Source organism: Melanostigma gelatinosum (assembly GCF_949748355.1).
Source record: "Melanostigma gelatinosum genome assembly, chromosome: 18".
Lineage (NCBI taxonomy): Eukaryota > Metazoa > Chordata > Actinopteri > Perciformes > Zoarcidae > Melanostigma > Melanostigma gelatinosum.
Window position 1 is genome coordinate 5,189,735 of NC_136651.1, and position 24,986 is coordinate 5,214,720.

Sequence of the window (24,986 nt, forward strand, 5' to 3'; positions counted from 1 at the left end):
TCCATTCCCTCTCATCGGTATAAGATAAGATTCTGTATTGTCCCTGAAGATAAATTATGCCTGGGCAACAGTGCTAGTTGCCCTCATTGATGGATGCCATGTCAGCAGCAGAATACATTTCAGGTCAACCACAGTTTATAGACTTGTTTTTGAGGTGAAACAAAGGCTAGGGGGAAACAGAACAGCTCGTCCTGTATCGATGTCAGCTAAGACAATCCTCTATTTATTCCAAAATGAGGAAAGTTAAGTCTTGTTTATGCTCTTTGGCTATTGTAGTTTTCTGCTTGTCCTTGATCAGCATGTTTGGAGGCAATCTTGCAAAATAATAATTGCCTTGTTTGCTTGGAGTTCACCATTAAAAGTGCTTCAAGTTAATATTCAAAGACAAAATTAGATTTCAGCTTTGATTAAGTAAACATCCTGGTGTGGGGAAGTCAAGTCACTTCTTTGACACAACCACCAGAGGGTGTCATAAATAATTTGACAACACCTCTCAGAGTCAGACTTTTTCTTCCAATCTCAAAGACATGTCTGGGGAGGCATCCTGCAGTATTGCACAAAGAAATATGCACAAACAGTTGTCATCGCTTCATCGTCTGCCAATGTTTAGACAGAAAGGGAGAAGTAGAGCAGGTTATGCATAGCAAAACCACCTTCACCAACTGGCTGAGGGCAGTGCTGCTGCAGGAGGGCGCAGCTGAGTTGAATGGCAATCAGCACAAATAACAAATTTGGTGAACTGGTGTTGACTGAAGGGTGTGTTGCTTAATCTTGCTCTGAACGGTGGGCTGAGCTTGTGTAAGTGGAACTGCAGTCAGTCTGAAACTAGGAGGCCTCCCAGTGCTGACACCCTGCCTCTGTGGTGAGTCCACATACAGTTGTGTCTGTTGTATTTCTCTGTTACTGACTTGGTTTGCACATCACTTATGTTCCACAATCCAGAGACTTAAAACATTTTTAAAAAATCATTGTTTTTTCTTGTATTCTGATGTAGAATATTACATTGTAAACATTGCACAAAATGTACTTCGGATGTATATAGTTATGTGCATGTCATTGTAGAAAATGCATTGTGATTATTAACAGTTGAGGATTTGCAAATACAAGTAGTTAAAAGGCCACTGTAAAGTCAATACTACGCCACTAAACACAGTCAAATATTTAAGATATAATATTATGAATCTTTACAGAAGAGTAATTTATGGAATTGCAATATAACCATTCATCTGGTGTAACTCGGCACTGCCAGTGGTGGAATGTAACAAAGTACATTTACTTTGTACTGTGCAATTTTGACATGCTCTTAACTTGAGTATTCCCATTGTATACCACTTTATACTAGAACTAAATATGTTGTACTTTTTACTCCATTACATTTATTTGACACTTATAGTTACTAGTTACTAATGAAATAAAAAACATATGATATGCTTACAATGCAGTACCATACTGCTAATCTAGTATCTCAAATTGGAAAAAATGAAAAGAAAACACTGGAAACAATCAGAATCAGATTCAGCTTTATTGGCCATGTATGCATATGCGTAAGGACATTAAAGACAACAAAGTAGAACAGAGAAACTAAGCATAAACCTTTAACATTTAACTACTATGTACAATATAAATATAAATATCGAAGAATATGAACATAAACAACAACGACAATGGATTTGGGAATTGACAGTGGATTATGATATAATATCACTAATTGGGCTATAAACACATCATTTGTACGTAATATTAAAACAATCATACGAAATATGTCAAATTCTGATTTCTTAAAATTAACCAACTTTGCCATACTACCGCCGTGCTTTTATTTTGATGGCGGCTCTGTATTAGTACTTCCGCCAGTCTCGTGCAATAGCAGTTGTCTTCGTGACAGCGGACGGCACCGCTCTGGTTTATACCGTCGTGTGGTTTTTCTCCTCCGTCACTGTTGTACGGGGCCCCGGCCCGGTGTCCGACCGGCTACAGCTGCTGAGAAACGTTTGAGAAATGTGTCACCCGTGTGCGGCGGAGCAGAGAGACACCGTCTTTACCAAGGTCTGTCTCTCTCTCTCTTAATTTCCCTTATTTGTTTGACTGGCTTTAATAGTCATGCGGGTCACGGTGGTTTCTCTGCCGCAGCGTGCTCACTGGGTATCGGTATGAGGTCGCTTTCCGGGGTAGACAGCATTTATTTATTATTTAATCTTAAATCCACCCCCCAAAATAGCTAATGAGACATTATCGCTCAACGTTTGTAGGCCAGAAAGGCAACGCAACGGTTATTAATTCTGCTGTATTGTGGCCGACAGCATAAACAATGTTGCCGATTAAATACTAGGATAGTTAACAATGGATTTAAATGCAAAAATTAATAAATACATTGTGATATATGTCTCAGTAAAGCGCTGTTGTTTGATCTAATCTTTCCTCCCCGTGTTTCATTATGACACCAATATTGCAGGTCTACTATAAGATATAGTTTATCTGTAATATGAATGTAAGATCTTAAATATAGCTGGTGTCATTTGTAGTAATATAAATTTGGATGGCAATATTACAGTCCTTTCTTGTAAGGTTGCAAATCAAATATATTCACATTATTTTAATGATGTCATCAACACGTGCCTTTACACAGTTGTGTGTGACACAGAAGCAGTGTTGTAGTGAAAAATAAAGTAGCTAGAACCAGTTAAACCTGGTCAAGACTGACAACAAAGCCCTGCCTGCTGCAACACCAGGTTTTGGGCAGATGGGTGAGATCAGGAGCGTTTCTTTTGATTTCAAGGAACAGGAAATATATCTTGTTTTGGAAGGATGTGTGGGGTCTGTGATTGCCAAGAACACGATCCTGGATTTCTTTTTATTTACAGTAAACATTTAACATCCACACCTCAAAAAGATGCACCCAATCAAAATGCAGCCAAACAGGCAGACTAATAAAAACCAGTAACCTCTCAAATATATATATTTGTGGAAAGGTTATTAATGCTGAAGAGAGCAAAATCTTATGCTATATACTAGTATTTAATGTACAATAATATAAAACCGCAAATCCTCTCATTGGAGAAGCAAGAATTAGGAAATGTTTGGCATTTTTGCTTAAAAACTGACTTAAATGCTTGGCTCAAAATTGCTTCTGATTCAGTTTTTTGTTTATAGAGTAATCACTGCGAGTCCTTTTATTAATTATCAGATGGTCTGAGGCTCGTGTGAAGCATCGACTGCACTGGGATGTGGACGGCTTCAACAACTGGAAGAACTGGTGAAAGAATGCCCAAATGTGCCACACCCTTTTTAGATTGACACTCATCCATGCACCATCAGCACAGCGAAGAAGCCAGTAAACGTGTGTGAGATATACCGAACACAAAAAGTGCATATCATCTAATGTAATAAAACATCAAGCCAGTAATTGGGGAATGCTGGCTTCCATCAATATTTCCATCCAGCCATCCATTTATTTTCTAAACCACTCATTTTCTTAAGGGGGCTGGAAGCTATCCCAGAATGCCTTGTGTGAGTTGATGGGTATACAATAAACAGGTTGGCAGTCCAACATAAGGTTCACACACAGCAATTCGTCTGTCCGACAGATCACCGTTCTGATAACGCTAACAAGCTCAAAAAGACAACCCCAACATGGCGCTGTTACGTGGATATAACGCTCACCATCCTACTTAAAGGTGTTCGTACGCTAACGTTTGCTAATTAGCGCTAAACATAAAGTCCAATTGAGGTGGACGGGAGCTGCAGATATTTGTACAAATTCGTTTTTTGACCCGATGATGGCGTTGGATGAAGAGTAAGGGGATCACCGAAGTCTGTCTTTTGTCTCTAATTCCTAAATTCAGTTTGCTGTGGTTTCAGGTTTACTTCATTTCATTTTCAGAGAGAGATATCTTTGTCAGGATTTTCTTTCTCTACTTGTCTTTGACCGTAGCTTGAGTTGAGAGACTCTAGTGTTCTTGAGGGAAGTCATATCCGGCCCTGTGATATTTTGGCTCTCTTGTCGGCCAGGTTCACCTGCAGCTCCATCAGACCGTGTGTCAGCGCCTCATGGACAAAGACATGCCTGTACACAATAGAAGGTCTGTTCAGGGAACAGATTCAGGAGAAATGCACCGGGGGTATGGCTACAAACAGGAATCCAGTTTTAATCACAAATAATTACATCATATTCTCCTGGACATCAGAACGCTTTAGTTCCACAAAGTAGAAGTCCTTTGTTTTGGGGAGATGGGCAGTGTGAATGCAGAGACGAGATAAGATGACTGTTCTGTGTAAAGATATTGTGAAAGAAATCTGTGATGTTCTTTCAAACTAAAGATACCAGTCTGTCGCACTGTTTACTGGAACTGGATGCTAGGATAACGTCCTTCAACAAACATGCCACATGCATCTTCTGTTCTTACAGTTTACTTACTTACCAGTGCCGTCATGTGAGAGGCCATTATCTACAGTTTGAACTTGTTGCTGCAAGTTTCAAGCCGTAGCATATTTAATGTACTGTTCTGGTCTGGGATGTGTAATTAATCTGTTTGTCATACAGTGTGGAAATTACATTGATGTCAAATGTTGTTTTTTAATACCTTGCAAATGGTATTACTGTGTACTGTAATGTCTGAGTGCAAGTACAGAAGCAGCAGCGTCACAGAGGAGGCCCTCAGCGACTGTACTGCCATTCTGGTTTGAACCGGATAAAACAAGACCTTTTATTTTTTGTGACCACTTGACCAGCTATCCTCTTTCACCCTCGTCCCGAAAGTAAGGGCTGAGTTGAGCGGACAGGGAGATACAATAGGACACAGAAGTGATGAGACTATTGGGGTTTTTTTTGGTTTTTTTAAAATCTTTTTTATTGAAAGACACGAGACAATATTAAGACAATACATAGACATAACAACAAGAGGATGACAAGAACAGTGGGATAAAAGCCAGCAAATATCATATAGTCTGTGTGTGTGTGTGTGTGTGTGTGTGTGTGTGTGTGTGTGTGTGTGTGTGTGTGTGTGTGTGTGTGTGTGTGTGTGTGTGTGTGTGTGTGTGTGTGTGTGTGTGTGTGTGTGTGTGTGTGTGTGTGTGTGTGTGTGTGAGAATGTCCTTGAGCCTTTTGAGATGGAGGAAAAAAAAAAAAAAAAAAATATATATATATATAATAATAGTAATTAAAAAAACCAAACCAGAGTGAGAGTTTTTGTAGAGTGGCCAGTTTAATTCTTGGTGTTTTTATTTTTCCAGTAGAATTGAGTAATGATTGAGTCAAGCGACTTGAACCAGGAGTGGGTGGGTTGAGATGGTATTGTGAATAGGTAATTTATTTTAGGAAGTATTGTCATTTTAACTGTAGCTGTTCTGCGTATTCCCAAATACGTGATGGCACCTGTGCAGAAAGGGATAGGTGGTGTATGGGCTGCCCCATCCCAACTGTTACTATCTAATGGAAGGATGGATGATTTACTCCAGTTAATGGAGTAGTCTGAGATATTAGAGAATGCTTCCATGACTTTAATAGTTTCCTGTAGTGATGAGTAGGGGTTTTGTAGGAAGAGCAATATATCATCTGCATAGAGACTGATCTTGTGATGGGTGTTGAGTGTTTGAATTCCTTTTTATGTAGATGTTCTGACGAATAGCTGCAGCTAACGGTTCAATGAAAATGTTGAAAAGTGAGGGAGAGAGTGGGCATCCTTGCCTAGTCCCCCTGTGCAGTGTGAAGCTTTGTGAGGTTTGTCCATTAGTGATGACAGTGGCTGACGGTGAAGTACATAGAATTTAACCCAGTTAATCAATGATTCCCCAAAGCCAAATCTTTGTAATGTGCTTGTGAGAAATGTCCAGTTTACTCTGTCGAAGGCTTTTTCTGCATCCAAGGAGGCTATGATGGTACCAGTTTGTTGTAATGATGAGTAATTGATTAAATTAAACAGTCTGCGTGTGTTAGTGGATGAATGTCTACCTTTGATAAAGCCGGTTTGATCTGGATGAATTATGGATGGAGTGACTTTGTCTAATCTGTGAGTTAATGTGAGTAATGTAAGTAGCTGTGGTTTGACAGTGCTTAAGTGTAAATGGACGCCCGGGAGAGTCTTCTGGTTTTGGGGTTTCTTTGCTACGTGGTCAACAGCCCGCTTGGTTTTACTTCCTATTTGCTGAGAGAGTTGTTGTTCAGTATCCCGACCAGATGTTTAAGTGTGATTTCATGCCGACTTCTTAAAGATTAAATTCCAAACCGTCGTCCTTTAAAGAAGACACTGCTCCATATCCATCGTGCCGTGAACGTGTTTGTGCAGACACATTGCTGCACATCAGGAGATGTATATTATGAAATATGTGTGAACATGCATGCTGTCTCAGGCTCTGCAGTGCTTTTTACATCCAGCTGGCTCTGCAGTCTGTGAACCGCAGTGTGATCTCGCTACATGCAGCGCGCCCACCCAGGATAACCCCGGTGCACATTAGACTCCTCAGCAGATACGATGACTGCCGCTCTTTGTGTGCTACATGTCTGGTGTCCTCCACACTTGGCCTTAAACTCGCTGAATGGACTCCATGTGTGATGATGATAACTGTTTTGGAGTTGAGTCCCTACTTGTGTGTCGGATTTATTAATTTGCCTGATTCTTTATTTCACTGCAGCGAGCAGAAGGGGGATGTCTTTCCTCTTCTTAACATGTTGTTCATTTGTTTAGCGGTAGCTACGCTGTACTACACACTTTAATTTGTTTAGATCTTTTAGGAAATGTAGTCCGTTGCTTTATACATAAAGAAGCTTGGGGATACACAAGGGTGTTTGCTTTCAATAAGTCCAACATCACAAAAGTAATCCGCTACTATTTTGATAATCCATTAATAGTTTCAGCATCATCATTTTTCAAGCAAAAACTTCAATCTTTTGCCAGTTTCAGCTTCTCAAATGTGACGATTTGCTGTTTATCTCATTTAGTATAAATAATCATGAGTAGCATCTCAAGTTGCGGGACTAAACGTACATCTTTAAATTGCTGGTTTCATGTGACCAACAGTCGAAAAACCTAAAGATATTCAGTTTATTAGCAAATAAAATATTCACATTTGTAGAGCCACATAGCAGGTTGTATCATTGTTGAGTGACATTTTGATACGCTAACATTTACCCCCCCCCCCCCCCCAATACATTCAGGTTTCCGAAACATTGTATTATGTTTTAAACTGGATATGTCCCCCACTAATTCCCTGTTTTCTGTCTTGTCAGATAAACCATCATGATTCCCATCACAGAGCTCCGGTACTTTGCTGACACGCAGCCAGCGTACCGCATCCTGAAGCCATGGTGGGACGTTTTCACCGACTACATCTCCATCGTCATGCTGATGATCGCGGTGTTCGGCGGCACGCTGCAGGTCACGCAGGACAAGATGATCTGCCTGCCTTGCAAGTGGGTGGTCAACAGGTCCTGCGAGACCATGCCGGTCCCGAATGTGAGCGGCGCCGACGCGCCGGAACCCAAGGGGATTCAGTACGACCTCGACCGTCACCAGTACAACTATGTCGACGCCGTCTGCTACGAGAACAAACTGCACTGGTTTGCCAAATATTTCCCCTATCTGGTGCTACTCCACACCCTTATCTTCTTGGCCTGCAGTAACTTCTGGTTCAAGTTCCCCCGCACAAGCTCTAAACTGGAGCACTTTGTCTCCATCCTCCTCAAGTGCTTTGACTCCCCGTGGACAACCAGGGCTTTGTCTGAGACGGTGGTGGAGGAGAGCGACCCCAAGCCTTTGGGGAAGATGAACGGCTCGACAGACAAGAAGGCCTCGTGTGTGAGCGAGGACGTTGAGGCTAGCGTGCCCATGCTCCAGCGAACAAAGTCCAGGATTGAACAAGGAATAATCGATCGCTCAGAAACTGGGGTTTTGGATAAAAAGGAAGGGGAGCAGGCCAAGGCTCTTTTTGAGAAGGTGAAGAAGTTCAGGATCCACGTAGAGGAGGGTGACATCGTGTACCGTCTTTACATACGTCAGACCATCATCAAAGTAATCAAGTTCATACTGATAATCAGCTACACAGCCTACTATGTACGCTACATCAGGTTCAGTGTGGTGTGCACGGTGAACATTCAGAAACTTACAGGGTACAGCACGTTCTATTGTGCTCACCCGTTAGCAACTCTTTTCAAGATTTTGGCGTGTTTCTACATCAGCTTGGTGGTGGTTTACGGTCTCATCTGCATGTACACTCTTTGTTGGATGGTCAGCCATTCCCTGAAACGATACTCCTTCGAATCGATCCGTGAGGAAAGCAGCTACAGCGACATCCCCGACCTGAAGAACGACTTTGCCTTCATGCTCCACATGATCGATCAGTACGACCCTCTGTACTCCAAGCGCTTCGCTGTGTTCCTGTCCGAGGTGAGCGAGAACAAGCTGCGGCAGCTGAACCTGAACAACGAGTGGACGCTGGGGAAGCTGAGGCAGCGCATCACCAAGAACTCGCAGGAAAAGCTGGAGCTGCATCTGTTCTTGCTCAGCGGGATCCCGGACACGGTGTTTGACCTGGTCGAGCTGGAAGTGCTCAAGCTGGAGCTCATCCCCGACGTGACCATCCCGCCGATCATCGCCCAGCTCTGCAACCTGAGGGAGATGTGGCTCTACCACACGCCGGCTAAAATTGAGGCGCCAGCTCTCGCTTTCCTGAGAGAGAACCTGAAGTCTCTCCACGTCAAGTTCACGGACATCAAGGAGATCCCGCTGTGGATCTACAGCCTGAAGAACCTCAGCGAGCTGCACCTGACCGGGAACCTGAGCGCCGAGAACAACCGCTACATCGTCATCGACGGGCTCCGGGAGCTCAAGAGGCTCAAGGTGCTCCGTCTGAAAAGCAACCTGACCAAGTTGCCACAGGTGGTGACGGATGTGGGTGTGCACCTCCAGAAGCTCTCCATCAACAACGAGGGCACCAAGCTGATGGTGCTCAACAGCCTGAAGAAGATGGTCAACCTGACGGAGCTCGAGCTCGTTCGCTGCGACCTCGAACGCATTCCGCACTCCATCTTCAGTTTGCACAACCTGGAGGAGATCGACCTGAAGGACAACAACCTGAAGACGATCGAGGAGATCATCAGCTTCCAGCACCTGCACCGGCTCGTGTGCCTGAAGCTGTGGTACAACCAGATCGCCTACATCCCCATTCAGATCGGAACGCTCACCAACATGGAGAGGCTGTATCTGAACCGCAACAAGATAGAGAAAATCCCCAGTCAGCTGTTCTTCTGCCGCAAGCTGCGCTTCTTGGACCTGAGTCACAACAACCTGACCAGCATCCACGCCGACGTGGGCTTCCTCCAGAACCTGCAGTACTTCGCTGTGACGGCAAACCGGGTGAGAGGAAAACAAATCCATTAAATCTGAACCCGCATTCTCATTTCCTTTGTTCTTAGAGAGGTCATCCATTCGCTCAAAGGCCAGATAAGGGATTTACAAAGGTCAACGCTTTTGACTTCTGGGATCTTCACAGGTTGGGAGTTTTGGCTTTAACTGTAGCCACATGACTGAGGCTTTAATCTTCTTTTATTCTTTCAGTCAGCTTGGACATATTTATTGTACAACACATATTATTTAACTTAACGTCACGTGGGACCACATGATTCTTTGAGCATGGCGAACTCCTGTCCCCCGAATCTAGTTTCTCTCTGATGGAGCTACTGTTTGACCCGTCGACTTCCTGAGAAGCTAACGATTGCTTTTCAAGTAAATCCTCACAAACGGGCTTTATTTAGGATGTTCTTTATTTCTGCCGCAAAGATAATGAACCTAAATGTTTTGAGGGGTGTACCAGATCTTGCTATTACTGTCATGGCTAGGTTAGTCAGTTTGGATTCAGGAGCATTTCAGTCTTTACAAAACGTTTATTTGATTCCCGATGTAGCAGTTTCATTCTGCTCACTGTGAGAAACTCCTGAAACCGCTGTTTTTCACCCCGGCTGATGTGTTTTCAGTAAAGGCTACTATTACTGCCGTTTTACTGTGTTCGCCTGTGTGGTTTTACACTGATAACCGGTTCCAGCGGGTTTGTATGCCGCCAGAAATAGCTTCATTAAATGGGACCCCGCTGGTGGTCTCTGAGCCTTCTCGTGCCTAAATCCGACATTATCAATTCAAATGAGTTATGTAATATTGTGACTATTTTGGACATCAATGAATAGAGATTAAACATTTCGTTTTGAGACAAACAAGGAGTTATAAATGTATAAACGTCTGTCCATGGGACATAAGTACACAAAGGCTTCAAGTAGGGCTGGGCGATAAATCGATTTAATCGATTAATTCGAATGTGTGCTTTAAGGCGATGTGTTTTATTGAAAATCGAGAAAATCGCCCCCACCCCTCCCCCCGTTGGGTTCCCGTAGTTGAGTGCGCGCGCATTGTTTACAAACGAAAACAATGGCGGCCAGCAGTGAAGCTCTCGTTCTTAAGAGAGGGAAGAATGTGTCTTCGGTGGTCTGGAAATGGTTCGGGTTCGTGTCATCTGACACAGAACAAACAGCCTCAAACAGAGGCATGCCGCCGAGTGGGAGAAGTGTTGCGCCCTGAGGAGGGAGCAGGACCGCGGGAGCACAAGCGACGCTGTCTTCCTGGCAAAAAATATTTAGAAAAAACATGCACTACTGTTTAATACTGTTGGTTATGTTGTGAATGCACTTGATTTTGTTTACATGCACTTATTTACTGTGCACAATATGTTATGTTGATGTTAGATCAGATGTTGGACTTTTGAAAATGTGAATGGTAAAGGGTCACATACATTTTATTTCATGCTGTGTTTGTATCAGTGTATTCAGTTAGAAAAGCTTACTGTCAAAAGTTACATTTGCACAGTTGTTTACAATGGAAGGCTACTATTTAATGCCATTTAATGTTATCTTTAATTTAATTTTATATTTAAATGATTCAGGCAAACAAAAGAGTGACCAAATACTTTTTGTATACTACAGGCACCTTTCTACAATGTTCAGGTTTTGTTTGCACTTTATTTTTATCAACCTACGAGGGAAAATCATCACAAAATAAAATAAAAAATTGTTTTCAACAGCTTCTGTCATCTGCAAAAATTTGTGGGGGAAAAAATCGATTTAAATCGTGAATCGGATTTTTTGTAAAAAAATCGGAGATTTTATTTTTAGGCCATATCGCCCAGCCCTAGCTTCAAGGGACATTTTAGATTATTCGTTTGAAGCCTTGTCAAACCATTTTTTCTGCGTTTTCGTTTTCCGGAATCTAAATTTAGTTTTGAGGCTTCCCACCTAAAGTCTGGCTGTGAAGCGTTGAGTGTCCAAATCTTGTTTTGTTTTGTTGCCTGACAATGCATATGGATGAAAAAAACAACCTTTCTGTTCACCGTTAACTTCCACCCTTCATTATTCTGTCTCTCGTCTTTCTTTCTGTTCATCGTTAACTTCCACCCTTCATTATTCTGTCTCTCGTCTTTCTTTCTGTTCACCGTTAACTTCCACCCTTCTTTATTCTGTCTCTCGTCTTTCTTTCTGTTCATCGTTAACTTCCACCCTTCTTTATTCTGTCTCTCTCCACTTAAGATCGAGACTTTGCCCCCGGAGCTCTTCAAGTGCAAGAAGCTGCGCACTCTGAATCTGGGAAACAACTGCCTGCAGACGCTGCCGTCGCGCTTCGGGGAACTCACCGGCTTGACCCAGCTGGAGCTGAGGGGGAACCGCCTCGAGTGTCTCCCGGTGGAGCTCGGCGAGTGTCGTCTGTTGAAGAGGAGCAGTCTGGTGGTGGAGGAGGACCTGTTCAACACGCTGCCGCCAGAAGTCAAAGAGCAGCTGTGGAGGGCCGACAAGGAGCAAGCTTGAGCCGAACATCTGTGGAGAGCCGCAGAGGAGAGAAGTTTGTTCGGAGCGAATAATCAAGCAGAGATTTTAGTTTGTAAAAGCAGGCTAACGTTGAGTTTGCAGCAGTGTGAGCCATGCTCAGAAAAGTGATGGCTTGTTGTTTGGTCGGTGCTACAAAAGCAACGGACGTTAGCTTTCAAGAAACTCCAAGGATGTATTCTTGGTAATCACTCGTTACATGGTCGCCAAGGAAAGACGTCTATGATCAAAGTAATGTGGCTTATCTGTAATATCATCCTGATTTATAAAGTATAGTAGCAGGTGGTGTTGAATATGCATGCCACTGTAGGACCTTGCTCAAGCAAACCCGTTTAATAGAGAGAGCTGTAGAAATCCAAACAAACTTTGCACCGTTCAGCCATCGCCTCTGAGCTGAAGTGCTCGCGATCACGTATTTTCTGATCATGCACAAATTGAACATGCTCAAAGCAGTGTTTGCCTGACCTTCCTCTGGCCTTCTGACATTTTTTACAATTACATGTCTTGCTGCTGGCAGATCTTAGTAAATGAGTTACGGAGCAACTGCCAGCCAAAGTGTTGCGATACGAAGGTTTAGTCCTGTTTCCTTCAGGCTCTTTATACCCTCCACGTCTTTTTACGTGAACAAAATGACTCCGATGAAGATCAACGGATCATCACACAGCTTAGGCCTTAACACAAGAGGACTAATGTAACGACGAGTACACAAACTCCAGCGCAACGTCTAAATACCCTGCAGTTGTTAATTTATGAGGGCGACGGTTTCTTGGCTGTTTGGGAGCATCAGCGGAGAAACGCACCATTTTTCTCCCTGACTTTTTATTTTGCTTCTCTAAACAACATGTCTTCTTTAGACATGTGAAGCAGGCTTTACCTTATTATGCATGACTAAGCATCACACACACATTACCGGTGTGAGCTTTGTATCAGTTTTTGGCCTGTTGAAACTAAATCAAGAGTCGCAGTTGATTTCTTTGTCTTTGTCAAATTAAAACACACGCAAGCTCGCACAACTCTAATCATACAACCAGAATATTATGTAGACCAATAAAACAAGCAAGAATCGTGGTTCTTTTCTATACTCTGTATGATTTTTTTAAATTTTTTTTTTTTTAATTATGAAAACCTGTGGATGAACTCCTGCAGAGACCGGAGAGTCTCGACTAGCTGGCAGGTACTGCCAGTCTGGAATAGATGTTGGGGACTGGAGTGCCCAGCTGTTTGTATGTCAGCCCTTGTATTTATCTTCAGTCTACTCCGGGGTAAAGTGGACATTTGTCAGCGTTTTTGTTTATCCGTTCAAGAGCGAACTGGGGACAAACAGGAAGTCACAGAGTGAAGGAAACTGGTTTTGACCGACCTACGCAAGGGAAATATTTCTTCAGAGAGATTATGCAGAATATGTGATTTCCACATTTGTGTTTTCCGAATTAGTGCAACATGCTTTGTCTCTGCTTGAAACACTTTTCTTGTTACGCCTTTGGATTTAATAGCATCGTTTGGAGCAACCCTGCTATGTTTGCTCCAGCTCGCTGCTAATACGGCCTTATCTTTTACAAGCTGAACGCCCTCGTAATGATCACAAGCATCACGTTCACGACTTTTTGGTGTGTTGTAAAATCTATAGCTGAAATGTGTTTGTTTCATATCAGTCGTATGGTATGTGCTCTTATTGTTTCCAGCTGTTTCTTTTAAAGGGAAGTTTCACTGTAATGGTACAATCGTACCTTTGTTCACCGTGAGTTTTGCTTCACTGACTTTCTGGCTTAAATCCAGACTCCCTCCTTGGGGGGATCATGAGTGAACTGCTTGTGTTTCTGAAAGAAGCGCCTCAGTCTTGAATGTGATGACGAGCAACCGGTTTGAAAGTTGTAAGCAAAGGTCACAGACGAAAGCAACAAAAAGGTACAAATGACACCAGAAAAATGCAGTAATTCAAAGGAAATCTCTTTTTAAACGTCAACACTGGTTTAAGTGGCGTGTCCAGCTCCATGTGTCTGCTCTCGTTTCATTTCTGTGAGGCCAAGAAGTTGCCAAAACATGTTGTTTTTTTACGACCTGTTTGATGCCAAACAATGAATGCAAATAGGCGAGTTATTTTAGACTCTTCTACTGCGGTAGCTGGCCGTAGATAGAGGGATACGTTGTAGGACGACTCGTACGTCGTTCCGTTGATATCGTAACATGGCTCGGCGCAGTCGCTGGTGCTGCTGACACTAAACATCTCCCTCCTGCAGTGCACCACAGGGGGTCAAATTAGGCCGTTCAAACAATGCCCATCAGTTGTTGTGTCAAGTGTCGTTAACTTGGTGCTCATTAGAGGATAATCGCAGCTAAATATACTTTTTTTTCTGACCTATGTTTAACCCTAAATGCACATTTTTCTCTTGAAGTATGACCGTGCCATGGATATTTCTTTCAGGGTATCACTGGGAAGTCATCCACACCTTCGATTTTGCTGAAATGACTCGACACATATTGATATATTCATCTATCTGTCAGCTCTGTCGTGGTCGGTCTACGTCAGCATCGCTACACATCTGTAGTCGGCTATATGTGTCCGATTTATATCCACAAATATCCTTTTTTCTGACCTCCAGAGCTCTTACAACAGTCACTTCCCTCTAAGTCACGAGATGAGGAGCACATTAAAACCTCACGTCAGTGTCAGGGAATCGGCTGAAGGTCCAAGCTGAGGTCACCAAAATGCGCTTTGGTTAATTTAAAAACTGTCATGCGAGCACTTTAATCAGTATCACATCAGAAGAGGCCCATTCTCATCTAAACGTGAATCCTTTATGTTTAGTACATGTAAAAGCTTTTGTTTCATTCTGTGAAAATGTACCAAAAAAAGTTTAGTTTAGTGTTACCTGTCCTGAATTTATTGAAATGATGTTACGTTTGCCTTAAGTAGAGTAGTTTGTGTGAAACAGCGCGTTGATCTGTTTGTTCTCATGATTAACACGTTTTGATCCGACAGTGAGATGCTGATTTCTTTGGCGCTCATTTCCCCAAAAACAAGACGGGATTTAATTACTCCACAGAAAGAACCCATGACAATCTAACACACTGTAATCGGAGGTGAGCTGATGTGAGCTGATATTTCTGAAGTGTGCACATTTTTTGACATTCGCATTCTATTTCACTTGAGCACAGAAATCACAATATTCAAAAAACTGCATTACAGCCACACTGAAGGTATACAACCCACCTAACCCCGAGCAGCAATCTCTGTTGAACATGAACTGTAAGACTCGTTTAAATCCGCCCAGTCTGACATGACAAGGTCTTTATTCATCAAGTGGAGTGAACACTGGCTTTTTAAGCGGGACGTCTAACAATGGACGACTGAACTTTATTTCCTGATGTTCAGAGTCTACCTTTTTGTCCCATTCTGACACATGATATTGAAATAAACACTTAACACTGAATCCGGTTGCAGAGAGTCTTACTTCCTCATCTGGCGGGCGGTTCTTCTTTCAGGGGAAGGTTCTGAGCACTGGAATGTATTTTGATTACTTTATGACGACGTTGTGCTAATACGCCTTTCTTCTCTGCAGACATTTTGACTTGTCTCAGTGGCGAAAGCTCAGCAGCATATTTTTTACTGTGTCGTAAATGTCTTTCTACAGATTGTAACCTCGTGGGCCGATACTTGGAGGGTCAGAATTACAAAATTACCTTTTTTGCTCTTACAACATTACTGAAATTAGCAAGTTATTAACTCTGTGTGGCCCCGTGTTATACATCGAGGCAGTGGAGAGGAAATATTCAGACCTTTATTTTAAAAAAGTAGCAATTATGTGCGTCATTAGGTGCGTTTTTGACTATTATGGGAGACTTTAATCACACCAATCTGGATAAAGCCCTGCCAACATTCCACCAGTATGTTGACTGCCCCACTCGGAAGAATAAAACTCTGGACCTTCTGTATGCTGATGCTAAGGATGCATACAGTGCCACTGAACACCTCTTCAACCTGAGCCTGAAGCAGGAGGAAGTCCCGGTGCTGTGGAAGACGTCGTGCCTGGTTCCTGTACCGAAGAAGACGACACCATCTGGCCTCAATGACTATCGACCAGTTGCCCTCACATCCCATGTGATGAAGGTGATGGAGAGGCTGGTCTTGGCCCGCCTCCGGCCGCAGGTGAAATCCTCACTGGACCCTCTGCAATTTGCATGCCAGCCTCGTGTGGGGGTGGACGACGCCATCATCTACCTGCTGCAACGAGCTCAGTCGCACCTGGATGAACCGGTGGCTCTGTGAGAATCACTTTCTTTGATTTCTCCAGTGCATTCAACACCATCCAACCAGTGCTGCTGAGTGAGCAGCTGCGGGTGGTGGGGGTGAACGCGTCCACAGTCTCCTGGATCACTGACTACCTCACAGGCAGACCACAGTTTGTCCGACTGGGCCGTGTGCTGTCTGATACGGTGGTCAGTGATATTGGAGCCCCACAGGGAACTGTTCTGTCTCCCTTCCTGTTCACCTTGTACACCACTGACTTCCAGTACAACTCGGGGTCATGCCATCTGCAGAAGTTCTCTGATGAGTCTGCAGTGGTCGGTGTATAAGGGATGGACGGGAGGAGGAGTACAGGGCAGTAGTGGAGGACTTTGTGGAGTGGGCCGGTAGAAATCACCTGCGTCTGAACGTGGCCAAGACCAGAGAGATGGTGGTCGACTTCAGGAGGAAGACGACGGCTCCACAACCGCTGAGAGTTCTGGGAGAGGATGTGGACATGGTGGAGGAGTACAAGTACCTGAGTGTCTCCATCAACAGCAGACTGAACTGGAAGACCAACATCAACGCTGTGTACAAGAAGGGGAGGAGTCGACTCTTTTTCTTGAGGAAACTTCGATCCTTCAACGTGTGCAGCAAGATGCTGGAGATGTTCTGCAGTCTGTTGTGGCCAGTGCACTGTACTTCGCCGTAGTCTGCTGGGGGAGCAGCATTGGAGCCGGAGACACCAACAGACTTAACAAACTAGTTAAGAAGGCCGGCTCCATCATTGGCTGCAGACAAGACTATCTGGAAGAGGTGGTGGAGAGGAGGACACTGAAGAAACTATTATCCATACTGGATAACCCGGACCACCCTCTCCACCACCTCCTGCAGGGACAGAGGAGCACTTTCTCCAACGGACTGATCCAGCTCCGCTGTCACAAGGACAGATTCAGAAAAACATTCCTGCCCTCTGCCATTAGACTTTATAATAGAACACCTCGTGCCAGATCGTCGTCCTTCACATGACTACAACGCTACACGGCTGTTGCTTGTTGTTGGTGATCCTGGCTCTACTGTCCAGGTTGTTTAGTTTAGTTTACTAGTTGCTCATTTTATTGAATTAATACCACTATATTCATGGTATATACTGTGCATTTCTATTTCTATTCTAGCTTATTTTTTTCTTCTATTAATCTATTCCTTCAATTCAATATCTGCTCTGGTATTTTATTGTACTGTAGATATTGTGCATTCCATATGTTATATTTTATTTTACTCTGTAAATTGCTGCTGCTACAAACGAATTTCCCCCTGGGGGTAAATAAAGTTTACATCTATCTATCTAATTATGCTGCAATATAAAAGTAAGTACATGTTGAAAATATCACTAAATATTCAGTAAAAGTATGTTACCAAAACATATGAAAAGTATGTAATCATAAAGCATCATAGTGGTAATTTTCTCTTTGGTATTTTAATCTATACAGTAAATCATTTGATTTTTGTGAAATCAAATAAATTGGAGCAAAAAATAGTTTATACTGTTTATATATCGTAAGTATTTAGTAGCATAAAATGTAAATACTCAAATAAAGCACAAGTACCTCAGAATTACGACGGAAGGAAGCTACTTGTTTACTTATACCTGGTTACAGTCCACCACTGCGTCTGAGCCGCGTCAATAACCCTGCGTGGCCGCCAGATGGCGCTGTGGTTCACCTGTATCCATTTCCACATGCGAAGGTTTTTCAGCAACGACATGAGCGACATCTAGCGGCCACGCTGAGCTACGACAGCAGGCTTCATGTCCCTCAAGTGTGTCGCAACGAAAGCGTTAAAATTCTAAATCCTGTTACGGCCTGTCTGCGGGGTTACACTTTAATTCATTTAGACGTGTCACGTGGTCGGAAATCAGCGGCTGCTGGTTGGAGTTTAACCGTCCGAGCTGGAGCCCTTCTGAGCAGACAACCATGGACTTTATGACGGATCGGGATGTGCAGAAGGTGAGGTTGAATTAAAATAAAAAGCAAGGCTACAGTGAGCTAACGGGACGTGCACTGTATGCTTTAACTGCACTTAAAAATGCTCATATAGGCTACAATATCCTTAAAACGAGACTATTATCAAAGAAACCTGTATTTAATACTATTAATTGTGTAGAGCTTTGTTGTTTTAGCTCCACTGTATCCTATTCCTTCAATACTGTATTGTTATCATTCATGTAGTTTAAGTGACAGCACATTTCAGGCTCATTACATAACCTGCAGCCACAAGTGGCCGGTTAGAGGCAGTCTGCACGAGCAAATGCCTGTTTATTGCATCACATCTGCCTTTTAAGAGGGATTTTACCCTAAAGGCATTGGAGAGCACTTGGCTAATACACTCTTATTCCTGCATTTTCTTATTTTATCTGACAGTAAATTCTTTCATATTTTGGGCAAATATTTGGCAGATTCATCTTTCTTAAATTAAAATAATTGTTAGTTGCTCTAGTGTGACTAGGCAGCGCATGAAGGATCAGCATGTCCCAGCTCTTAATTGGGACTAAATCATTTACACTGAGTGAAATATTCAAACCCATGACATTCACCGTTCAATCAAATGGAAATATCCTACATTGAGGTGATACATGCTGTGGATTTGATCCTAGATTTGATGTGAATTTGAGAAAACATCTTTGTCTGAGTAACTGCACACATGCATGAAAGGAAAAACTAAAATTCTGACTCGGCAGCACTTTCCTCCCTTGTTCTAAAGTACATGGAGGATGGATACGTGGTGCTGGACGGACTGCTGACCTCTCGGGAGTGCGACGAGCTGAGGCAAAGGATGGCAGAGATAGTGGAGCGCATGGACGTCCCGGGGCACTGCCGCACCACCTTCTCCACCTACCACGACGAGCAGCTCAAAACACAGGTGACCTCATGCAGCCCGGCACAGTGCGAGATGAGTAACACACACTCAGTCAGCGACTCACAGCTTTGTCCCATAATATTTCTCTCACATGCTTTCCATCACATCGCGCTAACAGATGCAGGTAAGGTCCCCACTTGTGTTCCCCTTCACGATGAGGGTAGTCTTTAGGTACTTTACCCTCAGTGTGTCCCTTCAGCTTCATAGAAAACGCTTATGTCAGCAGTCTAGTCAGTGTGCCTCTCCCTTTTGTAACGCAGGGGAATGCTGACTATTTCATCACCAGTGGAGACAAGATCCGCTTTTTCTTTGAGAAGGGAGTTTTTGATGACAAAGGTGAGCTCTGTTTCACTTTAAAAATGGTAAAATGCCAAATTAGATGGATCAAGCATGTCCTGTCCTGCAGGGGAATTCATCGTTCCAAAACAGCGGTCGCTCAATAAAGTCGGACATGGTGAGTTATCAAATCAAATCTTCCAAAACATCACGCGCAGAGAGCTTCAAAAGTTCATGACTCATCCCGGTTTGTTTTGCTGTCTTTTCAGCCCTACATGCCTATGAGCCGTTGTACAAAAAAGTCACACATTCACCCAAAATCCAGGTGAGCGAGCTGTTGAGCTGATGCCATGAACATGAAGTGCTGAGTCACAGAACAACCAACACACAGAATTGTTTTTTTGGTAGGGGATGACGAAGAAGCTGGGTCTCATGAGTCCTGTGGTTCTGCAGAGCATGTTCATTTTCAAGGTAAAGCTTTACTGTCAGTCTGTCCGTCCGTGTCTTCGTATGGGGAGCTCATCACTTTTCCTTCTCACTCCTCCAGCAACCAGGGTTCGGTGGAGAAGGTAAGAAAACTGACGGATTGAAGAATACAGAACTCCGCATGTAAGATTATGTCTGTGACACATCTTGCATTGGTTTGTTTTTAGTCACGCCGCATCAAGATGCCACGTTTCTGTACACGGAGCCCCTGGGTAGAGTTATGGGGCTGTGGATCGCCCTGGAAGATGCCACTGTTCACAATGGCTGCCTGTGGTTCATCCCGGGCTCACACAACAGTAAGTTTTCTGTATCACCAACCTCACACTGTCGCTTCCAGCCACTACTTTGTTTCTCCATCATACTGTGTGAGTTGGTGGAGTTAAGTCATGTTTTTGCCCAGGTGGCATTTCTCGCCGCATGGTGCGAACACCAACGGGCACGTTTCCCCTGACAGACTTCACGGGTCGAGAGAAGACCTACGCCGACGACAAGTTTGTCGCTGCACCTGTTAAAAAAGGTAATTCACTTTCAATTTAATATATACATCAACAAAACTACATATTAATCTGTTAATCAACTATTCTAATGATTGATTAAATGTTCAAGGAATTCATCCAACAGCAGCCGTTTGGAATGTGAGGATTGGCTAGTTTTCATGTCTTTGGGTTTCTGACAGTTGATCAGACAGACAAGTCATCATTTTGGACAGTTTATAGACTCAGCAATTCATTTGATGGATGTCCAGGTGGCGTAGTCCTGATCCACGGGGAGGTGGTGCATCGCAGTGCAGTAAACACCTCAGAGGACTCTCGCCACGTCTACACCTTCCATCTCATGGAAACCCAGGACACCCGCTGGAGCCCTGACAACTGGTGAGAGCAGATAAGAGCAGTCCGGCTCTGTGGCCTTTCTTTTATTCCTATTTCTACATTAACATTAGCCACCGTAAGCTACTGGTCAGACCAACAACAGCTGCGGCAGCCTTTGTGTTGTTTTTATTGCTCGTGAATTCAACTTTTCATTTGGAAGAGGAGGATTGTGTTACGTCTCATTGTGACTCAACTTATTTCCATCTCTTTGGTCTTTAAAGGTTGCAACCCACTGAAGAGCTTCCTTTCCCGCCTCTCTACGTGAAATGAAGGTTTTTTTTCTGGTGCTGCAGTTCATGGAGACTCTTTTAACCCGACAATGTGCTGCCAGCAAAGTTAATATGGACTCATGGTGACTAACCGACATTCTTCATGAACGTCTCAATGTTTTTAAATGAGATGTTTTAATACATTGGAAGATTAGTTTGAGTAAACTTTTTGATCTATTTTTCATGGAGACAACTCAGCCGACATTTAAATCTACTTTTAATCAGCAACTCCTCATCGATGTCGTCATTCACCAACTTTATTCTTATTTTTTTCAAATTTGTGTCAAAGCAAGATGGCAGATTCATATTTTTACAGACAACAGTAAGCATAATTTTCAAGTATGTTCATGGTTCAAGACGCAACTTGAATGAAAAGCAACTAAAATGTATGCAGCAACGCTCAGCAACCACAACATCGAAGCCTTTTATGTTCATTTAAAAATCAAACCCAAAGGACTGTTTTCACAGGTCCTGCTTCTCCATCATTAAACACGTGCTAAAGAAATGGACTAAAATAGGAGGCGTGTCAATTTGATCTTTCTTCTCTGATGCACCAAACATGCGATATTACATTTTAGAAAATGTAAGGATTGCAAAAACAACATACTAGTAGGAACATGCTAATAAATTGATACATAATTAAAAAAGAAACTCCAAAGAAGAACATAAACATTAAGGCTGTTAAGTAATTCATTCTGAAAACAGGTTCCAGGTTATAGACCGTACCATCCTCGTCCAAGAATCAGGAGAACTGATGGCGTTGGTGGATATTTCTGTAGAAATAATATTAAATAAAATAACTGCGAAAGAAAGATGCTATAAAGAAAAAGGGCTTATGTGCATTCTTTTTGGCCCAAAGCATATCTACAAAAATATGCAGGTGTGACAGCTTAGTGTCAGGACACGCATATATGAAGTGTACCTTTAAGGGGTACAATCAGACCTCAAACTGAAACACACTGCAGGATACCCGTGTACATGTCACAGTACCGAATTTCACATTAGTGTCATGCAAGAGCATCGTGACTTTCTGCCACAGAGAAGTATAAACCAGCCCTTTGTAAAGAAGAGTCGAGTGGGGCCGTCACGCTCATCTACAACAGTAGGTCATGTGTGATAGAAAATATACTTCTTAAGGCAAATATTTTCAGCAGTAAGTCCTTCATATTGCCATCGGGGGAGGCGACGTCATCTCACAACCAAAAACATGTTGATTGAGGAAAAGATGAAGATATCACTAAGCTAACTCTAAATCATGTTCTTCAAAGGCAATACAGAGGTGTGACACGACAGGGAATATTAGCAGCTCTTACTCATGTTCCTCAGCAAGTTCTTCTGAAATATTCGTCTCACTCCTCAAAGCGACCGACACTGAAATGTGATCTGAGGGCCACGGTCGCTAACGTCATGCTAACATCATGTCTGCTGCCGCGTAAAGTGAGGAGCGGATTTATTTAGTGCCCCATCACCCGGCTTGATTAAGCCGTCGGCTCTAAACTATTCGTTTCTTGTGCCCTAAAGAGACTTCTGTTACTTCTATCAATTCTTTCCATACTTCTTACGCTTTTTTTTTTTTTTTACCCCAAACTCATCAATCTTTCTTCCCCCGTTAAAGAGCTGGGGACAGTGGGAGGGATTTTGTTTTCGTGCCTTCTGTCCAGTCAAAGCAACAGCAGGATGAAGAGGTAGAGCGGGAGTAGGAGGTTGTCTATTTGCGAGGTGTAGGCTTCCAGCATGGCCACCAGAGTGATGCAGCAAACGATCCACGAGTACGTGGAGTTCAGATTGATGCTCCCATCGAAGATGAGGAACATGGCCACGGCGACGATCTGGGCGAACACGGACGTCGCAGTCCCCTCCACGGTCTTCTTAGTGCCGGGCCAGCGGATCTCCCCCATGGTGCTGCCGAACACAGACGCCACGGTGTCCCCGACCCCCACGGCCAGCACACCCGCGTAAGGCACCAGGCCGCCCGCACCAGGTAGGATCCCCTTAGGGGCGCAGGGCCCGGGGAACAGCCAAATGGGCAGGGACATGCCCAGCAGCAGGTACACGTGGGTCAGAATCAGAGGCCCAGAATCCCGCTCGTCCAGGAACAAGGTGAGCAGCTGCCTGAGCAGCTGACCCAGCGGCCTGATCCGAAAGTACCGCACGTACTCCAGGAACAGGAAAATGGCCAAGCAGCCCACGGACGCCACGTGAAGCAGCTGCCTGTCGTACACCAGACCCGGAACATACGTGGCCACCACGATCAGGTGGAAGTACTTTCTGACAACGGTGGAGGCCTGGTGCTTCTTGGAGCCTGACTGGCGCTGGTAGTTCTGGTGCAGCACAACGCAAGTGGCCACGACAGCCAGAAACAGCCAGTACCCCAGCAGGTAAAGTCTTCGGTCATTTAACGTGACGAAGTCCAGCAGCCACATGATGGGGTGCCGGCCGATGAACAGGGCGAGCCACGGCATGAGGATCCCCAGACCCAGGACGGCCGTCATCATGTGGAAGAAGAGCGACGACACCCAGGTCTCGGACTCCATGAAGCAGAAGAGCAGGGCGAAGAACACCCCCAGCAGCAGCGAGCCCACCACCACGACCGGCAGGAAATAGTTCACCGGATCACCTTTGACCTCCGCCAGGTTCAGGGAGCGCTTGATGAGCTGGTTGACGATGAAGCTGATTCCGCCCACGATGAGGAGCGCCTCTCCGGGCGTGAGGCAGCGCGGCAGCAGGTAAAGCACGATCAGGCTGAGATAAACGAAGATCAACAGCACCTCCAACACCTCGATGACCTCCGACACCGTCAGCGTCTGTTTCGCCGTGTAGAGAATCGCACTGCTGGCCACGCCGGCGATCACGCAAGTGTTGGTGGGCACGGGTCTGGTGACGCCCAGCGCGATCAACGAGAGGAACAGAGCCAGACACATGCCGGTGATGGTGAGCACCATGGAGAAGCGCTCAAAGTAGACATTCCCCGAGGCGGTGCACTTTTCTTTCAGCGCCAGGCCCAGTAGAGGCATCACCATGGAGGCCGGGACGATGCCGCTGTTCGCTGAAGGGCGGAACTGGAACACGGCGGCCCCGGACCGGAGCAGGCGGTCCCATTTGTGCTGTACGTAGAAAGCCTGCACGAAGAGGGCTATGCAGCACCAGGAGTGCTGGTTCCAGATCGCCATGTGGACACACAGCAACATGGCCAGAACCACGGCGGACTCCACGAGCACCGGGTTGATCAGAATGGCTGCAGGGCGGACGATCATTGTGAAGGCAGGACGGGTTGGTCTGAACAGATGGTCTGCAACAATGAACTTCTGTCACTTCCTCTCTCTGGCACACTTAATCATTTTCAGCCACTTTTCACTTGCCAAGGATATCTAGAAAAGAAAGGGAGGACGGGAATAAACAAATCACTACAAGAATATAAAAATTTAAATATGCATTAATGAGTCCAGTAGTGTTGTGACTGAGTGTACTGAGACCATGAGTTATGTTAGCTTCTCCTCACAGTGAACCTTGCTCATCCTTTATCTGCTTTCTGTCATGAACTATGGCCACACTGAACATTCCCCAAGTCATGAGTGAAACACACACACACACACCTAAGAGCACATGAACTAAACCTCGGAGCATGCTCTGACTAGATCAGCTGCAACCTTTAGAGATACAGAAGAAGAAAAACGTATCCGGTCATTTGTTATGAGCCATGCTAATACTGCGCAGCGTGGACCAGCTAACTCCTACTAACCATAGGAATGCAAGCCACACAGGGATGCTGCAACGTCGGACGGCATCAAGCTAGCAGCGGAATAGAGCTGAGTTATCATAACGCCACAGAGGGCAACACTGCAGGCGGACAGGAAACGAAAAGCAGGCTGACAAAGACGAGCGAACATACCACATACGTGCAGTGTTATCTGCACAGAGGCGCGGTGTTGAACCGAATGGGCGCCGTCCTTTTTTGACAGATTTCTTTCCTTTGTCAGCTGTCGTTTCCCTCACACCCAGAAGGAGGGGGCCATGTTTGACAGCCGGGTCACGTGGTGCCACCCTAACGATCTCTTAAAGGCGTGGTTTTATTTTATTTTTTGTTATATTTA

At 44.3% G+C, this 24,986-nt stretch overlaps 3 protein-coding genes across 3 annotated transcripts; 2 read left to right on the forward strand and 1 right to left on the reverse strand.

Moving 5' to 3' along the window:
- The first annotated feature begins 1,890 nt into the window (after positions 1-1,890).
- lrrc8aa (leucine rich repeat containing 8 VRAC subunit Aa) lies at positions 1,891-15,279 on the forward strand. Its single transcript, XM_079289069.1, has 3 exons — positions 1,891-2,046; positions 7,223-9,347; positions 11,561-15,279. Exons 2-3 carry the CDS (start codon positions 7,233-7,235, stop codon positions 11,834-11,836), a joined length of 2,391 nt encoding a protein of 796 aa, XP_079145195.1. The 5' UTR covers positions 1,891-2,046; positions 7,223-7,232; the 3' UTR covers positions 11,837-15,279.
- A 2,685-nt stretch (positions 15,280-17,964) lies between these two features.
- On the forward strand, positions 17,965-22,527 carry phyhd1 (phytanoyl-CoA dioxygenase domain containing 1). Its single transcript, XM_079289235.1, has 11 exons — positions 17,965-18,085; positions 18,840-18,998; positions 19,256-19,331; positions 19,402-19,449; positions 19,541-19,596; positions 19,680-19,742; positions 19,819-19,840; positions 19,925-20,053; positions 20,158-20,274; positions 20,503-20,629; positions 20,848-22,527. Exons 1-11 carry the CDS (start codon positions 18,053-18,055, stop codon positions 20,894-20,896), a joined length of 879 nt encoding a protein of 292 aa, XP_079145361.1. The 5' UTR covers positions 17,965-18,052; the 3' UTR covers positions 20,897-22,527.
- A 15-nt stretch (positions 22,528-22,542) lies between these two features.
- On the reverse strand, positions 22,543-24,926 carry dolk (dolichol kinase). The gene is made up of 2 exons (XM_079289234.1): positions 24,785-24,926; positions 22,543-24,263 (listed from the first exon to the last, which is right to left on the reverse strand). Exon 2 carries the CDS (start codon positions 24,147-24,149, stop codon positions 22,557-22,559), a length of 1,593 nt encoding a protein of 530 aa, XP_079145360.1. The 5' UTR covers positions 24,150-24,263; positions 24,785-24,926; the 3' UTR covers positions 22,543-22,556.
- Positions 24,927-24,986: the final 60 nt, after the last annotated feature.

Excerpts from the sequence above, each read along its gene's own strand:
- lrrc8aa (XM_079289069.1), top strand. The coding sequence starts at position 7,233 with ATGATTCCCATCACAGAGCTCCGGTACTTTGCTGACACGCAGCCAGCG. Across the intron at positions 9,348-11,560 it reads TCGCTGTGACGGCAAACCGG|ATCGAGACTTTGCCCCCGGA; the intron begins GTGAGAGGAAAA and ends TCTCCACTTAAG.
- phyhd1 (XM_079289235.1), top strand. The coding sequence starts at position 18,053 with ATGGACTTTATGACGGATCGGGATGTGCAGAAG. Across the intron at positions 19,450-19,540 it reads GCTCAATAAAGTCGGACATG|CCCTACATGCCTATGAGCCG; the intron begins GTGAGTTATCAA and ends CTGTCTTTTCAG. Across the intron at positions 20,275-20,502 it reads CGCTGCACCTGTTAAAAAAG|GTGGCGTAGTCCTGATCCAC; the intron begins GTAATTCACTTT and ends ATGGATGTCCAG.
- dolk (XM_079289234.1), bottom strand. The coding sequence starts at position 24,149 with ATGATCGTCCGCCCTGCAGCCATTCTGATCAACCCGGTGCTCGTGGAG.